This window comes from Ictidomys tridecemlineatus, chromosome X, assembly GCF_052094955.1.
Source record: "Ictidomys tridecemlineatus isolate mIctTri1 chromosome X, mIctTri1.hap1, whole genome shotgun sequence".
Lineage (NCBI taxonomy): Eukaryota > Metazoa > Chordata > Mammalia > Rodentia > Sciuridae > Ictidomys > Ictidomys tridecemlineatus.
In genome coordinates this window covers 93,115,165-93,127,827 of record NC_135493.1, presented here as the reverse complement: position 1 = coordinate 93,127,827, position 12,663 = coordinate 93,115,165, and the positions used below count along the sequence as shown (strand labels likewise).

At 42.6% G+C, this 12,663-nt stretch overlaps 1 protein-coding gene across 18 annotated transcripts in view; it reads right to left on the bottom strand.

Moving 5' to 3' along the window:
- Positions 1–3,380: 3,380 nt before the first annotated feature.
- Cask (calcium/calmodulin dependent serine protein kinase) overlaps positions 3,381–12,663 on the bottom strand; it is a 349,377-nt gene continuing 340,094 nt past the window's right edge. For 10 of the 18 annotated variants that reach the window (XM_040274960.2, XM_040275272.2, XM_021725572.3 and 7 more), the window contains 2 exons: positions 11,899–11,982; positions 3,381–8,604 (listed from right to left, as the gene is read on the bottom strand). In XM_040274960.2, the coding sequence (XP_040130894.1) occupies positions 8,428–8,604; positions 11,899–11,982 (261 nt within the window). In that variant the 3' untranslated portion in view covers positions 3,381–8,427. Of the gene's footprint in view, positions 8,605–10,627; positions 10,655–11,898; positions 11,983–12,663 lie in introns of all 18 variants that reach the window. The other 8 variants (XM_078034938.1, XM_078034941.1, XM_078034937.1 and 5 more) reach the window with 1 other exon arrangement.

Genomic DNA, 12,663 nt, shown 5'->3' with positions numbered 1-12,663 from the left:
CTTTGTTCATTTGTTGGGACATTTGCATTTTTAATCAGCTTACATAAGTTCATTATAAAATAAATATATCAACTCTTTGTATATTTGTATTTGTTGCAAAATGTTTGTCACTCTTTTATTTTTTTTATCTGCCACTCTTCAGTTTGAGGTGTATAACTTTTTCACATGAATGTTCTGTGGTTTTATGGAACTGAATATTTAAGTTGGGTTCCAGGCAATATTGCTTTGTTACTTCTTTCTCCTGTGTAAACTTTGAAAAGTTGCCCTCTTCTACAATTTTACTGACAATTAATTCTGTTTTCATTGCTATTATTTAATTTTTATATTTTGTGTTTTTGAAATGGAGGTCTCACTGAGTTGCTGAGGCTGGCCTCAACCTTGTGATCCTCCTGCCTCAACCTCCCAAGTTGCTGGGATTACAAGTGTGCATCACTGCGTCCAGTTTAGATTTTGTTAGTTTTTTTTATAAACATTTTTTTTTTTGCAATTGAGAATGACATCCTTTTACATTACATTTTCTAACTTTATTGTGAGGAGAGAAGAACACGACTGATTCTGTGTGTTTTTTACCTGCTCTTTGTGGACTCCAATGGCTGTTCAATTGTCCACTTTGGAGTTTCAAGGTATGCAATATTATCAGCGAAGTATAGCAATTCAGTCCATTTTTTTCCAATGCTTTTACATCTTTGTTATGTTTGGGGGCAATGTTTTAAAAGCAACAGTAAATAATCACGGGGAGAGGAGATGTTAAATAATATAACCATGTGTTTACTGTGATCCCCTGACTATATTAAAAAAAATGTGATGTTGCATACCTATAATCCTAGTGGCTCAGGAGGCTGAGGCAGGAAGATCTCGAGTTCAAAGCCAGCCTCAGCAACTTAGCAAGGTCCTAAGCAACTCAGTGAGACCCTGTCTCAAAATAAAATATAAAAAGGGCTGGGGATGTGGCTCAGTGGTTAAGTGCCCCTGAGTTCAATCCCTGGTGGTCCCCACCCACCAAAATGTGTAAACTTATATTAGCCGGATAGGTGTAAGTAAGGCATATGTCCCTGAGTGGCAGAATTCAGTTGAATCTACCTTTTCTTTTCATTTATACACATTTTTGACCATTGTATGAAGTTCATATATTATTTAGGCAATTTAAAAAACAATGGCACTCTAAGACTTTTATTGTGTTACTTTTGGGTGAATTATGTTGGCTGTGGGTTTAAGCAGCTGTTCTTTATGTGTTGAAGATACTTCCTACCTTATTTTTAAGTTTTTTTTTTTTTAAACTGAGAACTGGGTGTTGAATTTTGCCAAATGATTTTTTTTGGGCAGCTGCAAAAATGATCATGGTTTCTGTTTTTTTTTTTTGTAGCTGAGATATAGTTTCCATAAGATAAAACACAGAGATCCTGGCTATATGGTCTGATATGTTCTCAGCGTCATCTACACCCCTGTAACCACCACTCCAAGTAAGAAAGGGAACATGTCTATCACCCCAGAAAGTTCTGTGAAAAATTCTGTGGTAAGCTGTGGATTTGGGGTGGACCAGCCTTATGCATCTAATGTCTTTCAGGTCTGGAGTCACTTGTGAAGTCCCTGCAGGCTGTCCCATCTGGGCTCCCCTCCAGCTGTTCATCAGATAACTCTGGTGTCATTAGGGAGCCAGATCCTCTGTAGAACAAGTGGCCATGGGGAGGGGGATATAAAGCTGCCTTCTGAGGAACAGAGAGGGTAACAGCAGTATTTGGAAGCTTTTAGTGACCTTGTGTTTAAATGGCATCTATGACGAAAAGTCGTTTCTGGGTGTCACTGAAAGGTAGTGGTGGGGAGGGGAGGATGGAGTAGGCGTGGTGGGGACAGCATCCCTGATGCCACAACCATGGGAATCTGCAGGCCCCATGTCTTGTGTGCTCACTTGTTGATAAAGTCAATCACCACTTTCTGGAATCTTCTTTTTTTGGAGCACCCTTTCCCTTTGACTGGGTTGTTAGCTTGTTCCATTGTCCATTCAGAAAGCTCGCCACCCTCACCCTATGTTAATCTCCTTGTGTGTTTTGCGGATCCCTGGTCTCTGCTGCCGTTTATGGAATGACACGCAGTGTTATTTACTCAGCTTAGTGTATTTTAGTCAATAGGGAAAACATGGAAATACGTGTCTGTATTTCTATCGGCTTAATATTGACATGTTGATTGGGTTTTAAATAGTTCAATAAATGCTTGATCATAAGCATAATGTGTTCTGTTGTCTGTACACCTAGAGTAAGAAGTCCGCAGAAAGATGATTTGCAATTCCCTGAATCAAAAGGCTAGAGGCTCAATTTGTTGTCTGAATAAGGTCCAGACTCTTCTATATAATTTCTGTAGTGTGAAATTCGAGTAACACAAATAATCACTTGGTACCGGGAATTGAACCCAGGGGCACTCAATCACTGAGTCCCATCCCCAGCCCTTATTTTGTATTTTATTTAGAGACAGGGTCTCACTGAGTTGCTTAGTGCCTCACTGTTGCTGAGGCTGCCTTTGAACTGGCGATCCTCCTGCCTCAGCCTCCTGAGCTGCTGGGATTACAGGAGTGCACCACTGGGCCCGTCTCTGTTTATGAGTCTTAAGTGACCCAGGTAAGTGCCTTAGGCAAATGGGGGTATGCCAGGAGCCTCGATCCAGACTGTAGCCAGAGATTAATCCAAACACAAAACAGCAAAGGTATTGGTGTGAGCGACAGTTCTGGAGCAGGCTTCCTCCCACAGTTTTCGATACAAACGTCAAACAAGAGCTATGTTTTCTGTGCTGTGGCGCCTACATCACTAAAATCAATTTAGACTTCTATTTCTAGCAGATGTCAAACTTGGATTATTTTTCCCTTTTTTTTTAAGATAAAAATCTGAAGCTATTTAAAAATCTGTATCCAACCGGGCTTGCACTGTTCTCAGTATGCAGTCTGTAACAACCGTGGCTTGGAGGCTTCCAGAATAGACCCCAGGAGCCTGGGATGTGCTTCTCTTGGAGGGAACAGGAGCTGTCCCTCTGCCCCTAGGACTTTAGAGGGAAGATTTGTGAGTCTTACCTGTGTAGAGGAACTCTATAGGGGCCTTTAGAAATTGGACTATCTGCTGGACACAGTGGTGCCCACCTATAATCTCAGTGACTAGGGAGGCTGAGGAAGGAGGATCGCCAAGTTCGAGGCCAGTCAGCAAAACTTAGGGAGACTCTGTCTCAAAACAAAAATAAAAAGGGACTGGGGATATCAGTGATAGAGTTCAACCCCCAGTACTGACAAAAAAAAAAAAAAGTAAAATAAAAAGAAAAGAATCTGGGCCACTTCTCTTCTACTAACCCTCGTGTTGTTTGTCCCCAAGCTGTTTGGCCTGCAATCTGAGGAGACAACTGCCTTTTCATGTTTTATACATTTTATTCATACATATCTCCAACTTTGAAATGACAAAAGCCCAATTCTATGGTTTCCCATTACACAGCATCCTACAGGTATGGATATTCTACAAAGAATACTATGGAGTTTCTCTTCTTCCCCTGTCACACGAGATAACTGATTAGGGTTTCGACTTGTACTGTGCTGGTGGCACACCAGCGTTGTGGTTGCTCCGGCGACAGGGCAAAGGGATCAGGACGGGAGGGCGTGTGCTAAGGCATGTAAATAGATACACACAGAGAGAAAGAAAAGCAGGACATTTTACAAAGCATCCGAACCTTTCCAATCCCTTCAGTTCCTCTGGCGACCCTAAGGCTTTGCTGAACCCCGCAAATACTTACAATTGGATACGGTGAAATATACAACAACCATTAACATCTCTCTCTTTTTATCACTGAGACAATACTTCAAAACCTTTTATAAAAAGGCAATAATACATACAGAAAAAAGAACACGTTGGCAAAACTATGCAAAACCACCCCAGAACTGAGTTTGAGTGGTGACACTCCTCCAGGCAGCCACCCGCCTGCCTGCACGGACATTCTGGGAGACAGCTGAGGCTGGAAATCAGTGCCCCCAATTCTTGGTCTCTTTCAAACAAGAAAAAAAGAAAAACGAAAGTGGAGCCAGTGTCTGTAAAGGAACACGTTTCTCCTCCCAAGCACAATTCCTTCTACAGAGATTGTACTTCCCCAGGGTCCAGAGAGGCTCACCCCAGGCCTCCGTGGGTAAGGACATTGGCATGTTCCTTGGTCACACCAGAGACAATGGAGCTAAGTCCAAGCACTAACAAAGTTCTGAGTTTCTGTGCGAACATGGATATGGAGTTGTGCTTGGGACCAGAACAGAGGTCTCCCATGTGGTTGTAAATCTCTCTCTCCATTTTCTTTTGCTTGGTCCATTTGCACAGGTTCAAGGGAGTTGATGGAGGGTCAGGTGAGAGGTGGTGGGAACTCAGGATTTTCTGCCCCCCCACCCCCACCACTGACTCCCCACAAAGAGCTAAGACTTGGGAGTGCCTGCTGCAGAGATGGTACTGCCCTCTTGCCATGGTGGTATCTGTGGGCCAGGAAAAGATCAAATGGGAAAATGGCAGAGAAAAGACTCTCCTCCCTTTCCTCCACTTCCTGCAAGGACATGACAGCTACACTTCATGCACTAAGTTCTGCCATCTGAGATGTTCCATGTGTCCAAATTGATGGCAAACTGACCAGTGCACAGGCCAAGCCAGTCCTGCATTAAGCCTCATGCATATAGTCCTGTAACCGGAGATGGACAGAGATGCAGACGTGGTTTCTAAAGGGATCAGAAAAGGGAAATCTCTACCCAATGAAATGAGTCACAACTAAAGTGTGTAGCCCTTCCATAAGCCACAGCGAGAAGCAAGGAATCTTTGGAAGAGAAGAATGAATCTCAAGTGCAGGACAAGAGAGACGCGTTTACGGGCCTTAAATCGGTTATAGGCCACAGTGAGCCTCAGCACAGTAAGCCCTTGCAAAGACAATGGACTTGGGAGACTGTGCTGAGTTCTGAAACAACACCACCACCAACACCACCAAATACGCACAGGTTTAATATTAAGAATTGACCCATCAAGCAGTTTTCCTGGTTGCTTGAGCAGCAAGATAAGCTTACCTTCGCTCCAAGTTAAGACACTGACCTGAAATGATAATAAAGGACATGTCATCAGTGGGAGACCAAAGAGTGCTTTGGGCTGCCTTGTTCTTGAGGGGCGGTTTCCACTCTGGGCATCTCCAATGGTCCAGTTTCCTGGAGGGTGACTCCATCGACTTAAACTTTTGCAAGGAATGAATTGGAAGCCTGAATGAAGTAAGAACTAGGAGTGATTTCAAAAGAAACCAAAGAACGCTGAGATCAAAGGCTTTAAAAAGGTAATAGCTTCAGAGGAAGGCCGTGGGAGAAGGAATTGGACACAGGGAAGGGGACAGATTCTGCATTTCTTCGTGCAGTGGGGAACTCTGCACATCTCTAGATATTCTGCCACCAATAAGATGGGGTGATGGCTTCTGAATGCAAATAGCAAGAAGTAGGTCAACCATTTCTTTTCCTCTCTGAGCAGATATTTCAAATCATCTCACCTGACAGGAGATACATTTAATTGCATTTTTAACAAGCGACAATGTTATCTTGACACTGGGAAACTTCCAGATGAATTCAATTGAATGCCACTTTCCTTTTCAGTGTTAAAATGCAATATGCTACATGTGCAAAGGAATGACTGCCTTATGATTAGGAAAATCAGGACATTTCATTTTCTTAACAAAGAACTCGACATGTCAAAACGCTCCCTTTCCTGCTGTGGGGAGTGGGGTCGCGTAGGGGAGAGGACCCTTGGAATAGGGCTCTCCAATGCTTCAACTGACCACTGATAAGATTTAGCAATCAAATCACTTGCTCTGGTTTTCAAAAAGGAAACAAAAAATGGTCTGCGGATGGGATGGAGGCAGGAAAGAAGTTTTAGGAATTTTCTGATTATTTAGTGGACGATTGTGACGGAGCAGCAACTCCGAATTCAGAAATTGAAGGATGTTCTGCTAGGTCATAAAGACACTGCTCCAGAAGATGGCTGCCTGTGCCCTTCTTGGAGCATGCAGAAAGCAACCAACAAGAGGACAAGTCGTATGGTGCCTTTCCACGGGGGGATCACTGATGTTTGAGTTGCCCTCCCTTTTCTTCTCCTTGGCTTAATCCACATTTAGTCACATGGTGGATGGCTTCCAAAGGGCACTGTCAACAACTCTGGAGATTTGGTCTCTAAGGGCAAGTGGGGGTGTGAGAGTTTCCACCAGAGGGAAGAAAGTTGCTTTCCCATGTGTTAGTTGTATTCTTCTTTGTGCTTCATTGGAAAAGAGGTAGAGCGGGCACCTTGACATTGAGAAGAGCCCGGATTGTAGTCAGTACCATTGCAGGAATGGCTGTCTGGCCTTGGCATCAGAGTGAAATCTGTCTTAACACAGGCCTATACGACTCTTTGAGCATTTCTCTCTCCATCTAGGGGAGCCCACTGTTGAGCTTGTCTCTGGTTTACCTGTTTGGTCACCCCCACCGTAGGGCCCAAACACAAGGAGTTCACTCAACAACCTGTTAGTAAGTTGTCGACTCATCCGGTCACTGACAAAGAATGATCATCAGAAAAAAAAAAAACAAAAACAAAACCAAAAAAACCAACAACCAATTGGCATCTTTAATAACAGTAGGTGAGGGGTGGGGTGTTGACCATGTAAGAGGAGTCTATAAAAACTGCCTTTTCTGTTTGGTCCCTTAAGAGGAGCTGTTCAGCTCAGAATACACCCCGCACATCCTGCCAAGGCACAATGTGACAGAGGCCATCTAACCTACAAGAAGCAAAAATGATGGCGTGTTTTCAAGAATCCCAGGTTAACCTAAGCGCTTCACACCCTCACGTGCTAAGGAAAAACATTCTACTGACCTCTGGCAGGGTCTGGGAACCCCCAGCCCGAATGTCCTGTATTAGAAGAATGTGACCTCGTGGTGGGGTGATGAGATGGTGAATGTCTCTAAAAGCAACAAGGACAGATGATTCCCCTGTGCCAAGGGATATAGCAAGAGGAAGGAGAGACCACAGGTAGCCCTGCGAGTCAGACGCGGTCCACGCTGTGCCCTGGCAGGTGGCTGTTTCTGTCCTGCCGACTGATACTCACTCCTGGGCCTTCGATGGGTCCATGAGCATCTAATGAATTCTAAAATTGAAAAGATCATCGGCTTGGAGGCCTAAACAACTCTATAATGAAATGAAGGACCCAAAGGCATTTAATTATTGAACACATAAAAGGAAGTATATTTAAAAAAAATTGGTCAGACTGTCCTGTTAGTTATCATTTTAAAGGAATTTACAGGGCTGTTATAGATTATTCTTTTGGAATAATTCAGTTTATAGCAAACGCCTAAACTGGTTTCTTCATTGCACAGTATTTTCTCTTAAAATGGGTGCTTTTAAAACAATTACATACAGATTAAAAATCCTCATTTCTTTGCTTAATTAAAACGTTAATACTCTTAGACAACACAGATCCGAAATGGTGAAACCAGCAAATTCCCCCTCCCACCTTACAACAAATTAAATTGAGACAAAATTACAAACACATTTCACTACATGATTATTATTAATAAAAATCAGTTTCTTTTCTTTTTTTTTTTATAAAGTTGCCCGAAATGCAAGGGATGTGCATAGGTTTACAACTTAGTCATAATAGCATTTTATTCTTATTCTCCTGGGTGTGCCCCGTGAACGGAAAGTACTTGGCTGTAGATTACAGATTGATTTGTCCAACACAGACACACCAACAGCATAAACGCTCGCGACTGTCCACATGCATTAAGAGTCAAGACCCAACTTCAAATCTCTAAAAGGTTTACAGGGTGCTTCAAAGAGACAGTATCACATTATCTGGATGTTACATAAAGGACTTAAAAAAAATACTATTCTAAAAAAAAAAAAAAGAGAGAGAGAGAAAAAAGGCCTTTAAAAATTTATGACTGTTTTGTAATCACTAGACTAATTATTTCAAATAAATAAAGGAAAGAAAGATATTCCAATCCATAAAATCAGACTCTAAAAAGAATGTAGTGTTCCACCCCCAGTCAAGGTAACAGAATCATTGTTTATTATTATTAAAATAGATTATAGAAAGCAGCATCTATTTTGTGCAGTTTTTAGGGGCCTTGGAAATAAAAAGCTATGATTTCCAAAAATATAACATTCCAAAGGATTGAATAATACATACATTTAAAGATACATTTTATTAAAGTTTAGGAGAACTGATTAAAAAAGATACTGTCTCTTTAAATTAGTGTGTAATTGTTTTTCTCCTCCTATCTATTCGGACATGACAATAATTATAAATGTAGGTCACACTACAACTAGGTAGTCTCTAGGGACCACGACCTGCTGACACAAGGCCCATGACAAAGAGGCTTTTCCATGTATGAGGTGGCTCCCAGTTATGCTCAGATATCTGGGGATGGGCCTAATAGACCCAGGAGACCGGGACCCACTGCGGGGCTGTGCACACGAGCTCAACGGCTTCCTCCAGATGTCTGATTGTCTCATCAATTTCATTGTTGATAATTGTGAGATCGAAGTAGTGCGCGTATGTTCTCTGTAGGATATCAGACTCCTTCTGCAGGCGCTGGAGAGATTCGTCCTAGAAGAGGAGCGTGGAGGAAGGGCGGGTGTGGGAGAGGGGGAAAGCAAACAGAAGATAGGAGTCAGTGGGATTCTTTCTCTTTTCACCTGTTTTTGCTCATCCCAGTGTCAAGCCGTCAAGGCCCAACCTTGATGGGCTGCATCTGGGCATGAGGCCAGGATGGGACCACGACACAGGAGGCCACCATCCCTGGGACAGCAGGAACTCCTGCTGGCATCCACAAGTGCTTGACATGCAACAGGGGGCTCCATGACAAACCAGACAAAATGCACACTCTCCAGCAAACGCACTGGCCCCCAGGCCTCGCTGTGCCTGTCCCGGGTCGGTCAGGGCGAGGCCCCGCGAGGTGTGGGTTACCAGTGGCTTCCGTTCTTTCTTCCCTCCGCTAACCCATCCTCACATCTGGCACAACTGCTCTTGATCCCCATCCCCTTGGTCCTTGAAGCTCCCTTGAGCCACGCTTTGGGGACCCACCTGCATTTGCACCAATAAGCCCTGTCTATGGATGACAAATGAAGTTGCATTTTTTTCCTTTTCTACTAAAGGTTCAGCATGTTTAAAAAATTCAATTATGTATAATGGCCCTGACTTGACAGCATCAGATGCCAGAGGCAAAAGCTTTTTGGATGTTACAAATAATGGCTGGAATAAGGCCATTTTCCAAATAAAACAGCAACTGGCATCTGATGAATTCCCCAAGCTGGTCTGCATTGGAAATGACCCAATGCCACTGTTCGCATGTAGTTATATTTCTCACGAAAACAACTCTGGAGCAAAGCTACTGAACTCTAGGCAGGCTTGCTGTGGTAAAGGATGTCCCCTAAAGCAGAGCTTGCTACACATTTTGACAACCTTCACCAGGCTGAGCCATGGCAGGAAGGAATTTAGGGTCTCAAATTCGTCATGTGAAAATGGCTTTTTGCTGGCAGTTCTTTCAAGACAAGGATCTCTTAAGGGCCACCATTAAGAGATCCTCCATTATCTTTCATTATCTTCACAGCACAAGTATGTTATACTGAACTCTCCAAGGCCAAGTTCAATTGAAACTAGAGGACTTTATGAGTCAAATAACCACACCTACTCTCCCCTTGCACTGGATGAACACTGGGTAGGTGAACTATCTGCCTGAGTTAAAAAAATATATTGAAAATGTATATTATTTGATATAAATATCTGCTTATTTCATTAATTTCCTTCTTCCCAATTAGGGCATAAACTTGTCTCCTGTGTCTGTCATTACTGTGCCCAGGCATGAAGCCTTGCACACAGTTGTTGCTTAATAAACACTGTCAAAGGAACAAGCACCTGGCTGATAACTGATCATCACAGGATTTTACAAGTAATAAGTCTATCATCAAGGGACTAAGCAATTCTACTAAGAAAGGGGTGGGGGTCTGGGGTAACAGAGGCAGATCTCCAGAGAAAATAAAAGATGCTGGGATCCTTGAGGGACCCAGGAGCTATAGGTGCCCAGTAGTGGCTTAGGACCCCCTCTCCTCTTCTCTGAGGCCCCTCTATTATTTATAATAAGCTCAATGCAAAAACGCCATTTTAGGAAACCTGCATTTACCCAAAGACAGAAGCACTTCCCACCAGTATAACAAGGAACAATTCCTATGAAGTCACTGTCTGTGTTTATTAGGAGATTCCATTTGACTATACAATCCTGGGCTTCAAAAACTGCTTGCAGGGTTTATATTTTGTTCAGAAAGTGGGGCTGAGGAAACCATTCAAAAAAATGTGTGGCTGAGAGTGTCAGCTTTTTGATGTAGTTCTCTTTATAGGAAAATAAAACTCCCTCTTACAGATCTTTTAAGATGAAGCTCTATTTTCCAGTTTCTTCCTTGACAACAGCTTGTCTGCATGCTGGACTCACACGTGAGCAAGGTTCAACTCAGTGAAAACAAATGCCTTTATTCTAATAGCAGAAAGCAAGGATTCGTGGGACCCAAATGTCTACATTCTACATCTATTAAAAGGAACAAAGGCTGTACTTCATCACCTCCTAGCTGGTACTTACAGGCAATTTTCTGCACCATTTTGGCAGCTATGGAAAATTAGTAACAGGGCAGGAAAACAGGCAAAACAAAAAAACAAAAACAAAGCAAAGATGATAATTCAAGAAAAACACATGGTAACCAAAGGATAAACGCTAACCACAATGTGGATTTCAAACATGCTTGTGTATGAATCAGATGGGAAAGTTGAATTTTACAAAGGAACGTGCCTTTTGCAAATGAAATGACCAAAAAAAAAAAAAAAAAGACGACTGAAAATACGAGTAATAAAGTCCATCTAAAGATTTAACCCTCGTTAAAGGTACACAAAGTGTGAATTCCTAAGCCTTGATTTAACTGCACTGTATGCTTGGGTGATTTAGGCCAGTGTTTATTGAACACTGCTAAGAGTCCTCTGGTGGTTTCTAGAATTTGCAAAAGTTCTTCAGGATAACTTTGTATAGCAGTATTCCCTTAACTAAAGAAGAGATGGCAGGGAGGCACTGTCCCACCTTCCAGACATGTGAGACTATCTGGTCAGCAATAGAAAGCCTTCTTAGTGGGCTTGGGAAGAAGGATGGCGTAGCCAACTCTTGCACATACCTTCTTTGTGGCAGGTGCTGACTTGAGTTGGCTTGAGAGCTGACAAGAGCTCTTTTCTTTGTTTCCAGTGCTGGGGATGAAACCCAGGGCCTCTTGCATGGATAGATTAGTGCTCTCCCACTAAACCATATCACCAGCTGAACAAAGCTCTTTTCTAAGTTTGATGGTCTCTAGGGGCCTCTGTAGCCCAGCTAAGGTCATGGATTCCTTACAGCTTTCTTTAGGTAGAGCAATGTTTGATCCAGAGCTGGCCCTGGGGGCTCCTGCTGTCTTAGCATCATCGAATCTAGACAGAGCGACTGGCAGTCCTAGAGATGCCTGGGAAAACTCCATCTTGGGGGACTGATGGGGTTTATCCTTGGACTTTAGAAGTGACTTATTGAGAAAGCCATAGACTGACCATTCTTTTCCACATCCTGTTTCACCAGAGCAGACGTTTGCTGCCAATGAAGCAATGTGCTTTCCAACTGTGCTGTAGACTAAGGCTGGAATTTGTTTCAAGATTCTGATCTCTGAAGTTCACACTGTTGGTGTTACCTCATTCCAAATACTGACTGCCCAGCATCAACAATAAATCACAGTTTCATTTAGTTGTCTTCATGGAATAGGGCTTTGGTTTTGAGTGCATAACACATGTGGATCCTTACAATGGGGGCATGCTTATTTGGGGGAAAAGTAGATTCATTCTTACCTCATTTAAACCTGGAGTGATAGTTGGAGCGGCAATAAAGACAACAAAAGGAGCAAACTCTGCAGTTCTCAGGACCTTCAGTGCCTGGGTAAAAACAAAACAACAACAACAACAAAAAGAGACTTAAATGAAGATATAAGTAATGCCACTTTCAAATGAGTCTATGAAGAATTTACGTAACTGAAAAATTCAAGCCCTTGGTTCAATTTTTTGGCAAGGTATTAAATGTACCAATTTCATAAATCAGGTTATTTTACTTCATATCTTCTAAAGGATGAATGATAGTTGTCAGGAAACAAAAGCTGACAAACTGGACATTTTTCTTATGAATCTCATGAGTCAATTGGCTTTATTTCTCTTCATAAAAGTTAACATGAACTATGTTGGTTAATGTTCATTAAAACCTGGTTATTAGCTGGAGCTTGAATTTTAATTGATGGTCTATGCATCTGGGGGTAATGGGCCTTCAGATTGGCTTCACACCAATCCAGAGCCCACTTTGTTACATATGAAACTGCAAATTGCTAACCACTGATAGCAAATCCTGGCCACTATGATTGTGTGGGCTACATTCATGCTTATATAAGGCCTTCTGTGTTGCCCTGGTGAAAGAATCCAATAGGGTTCGTGAGACAGGGGGACCCTGCCCAAGGCTGGAGTCATTGAGCCCCAGGCTTTTTTTGTTTTAGCCCTGCCACTAAAGACAATGTGTGGCTGTGGGCAATGTGTTGACCCATGAGAAAATGTGGCACTCAAGGGAGAAGG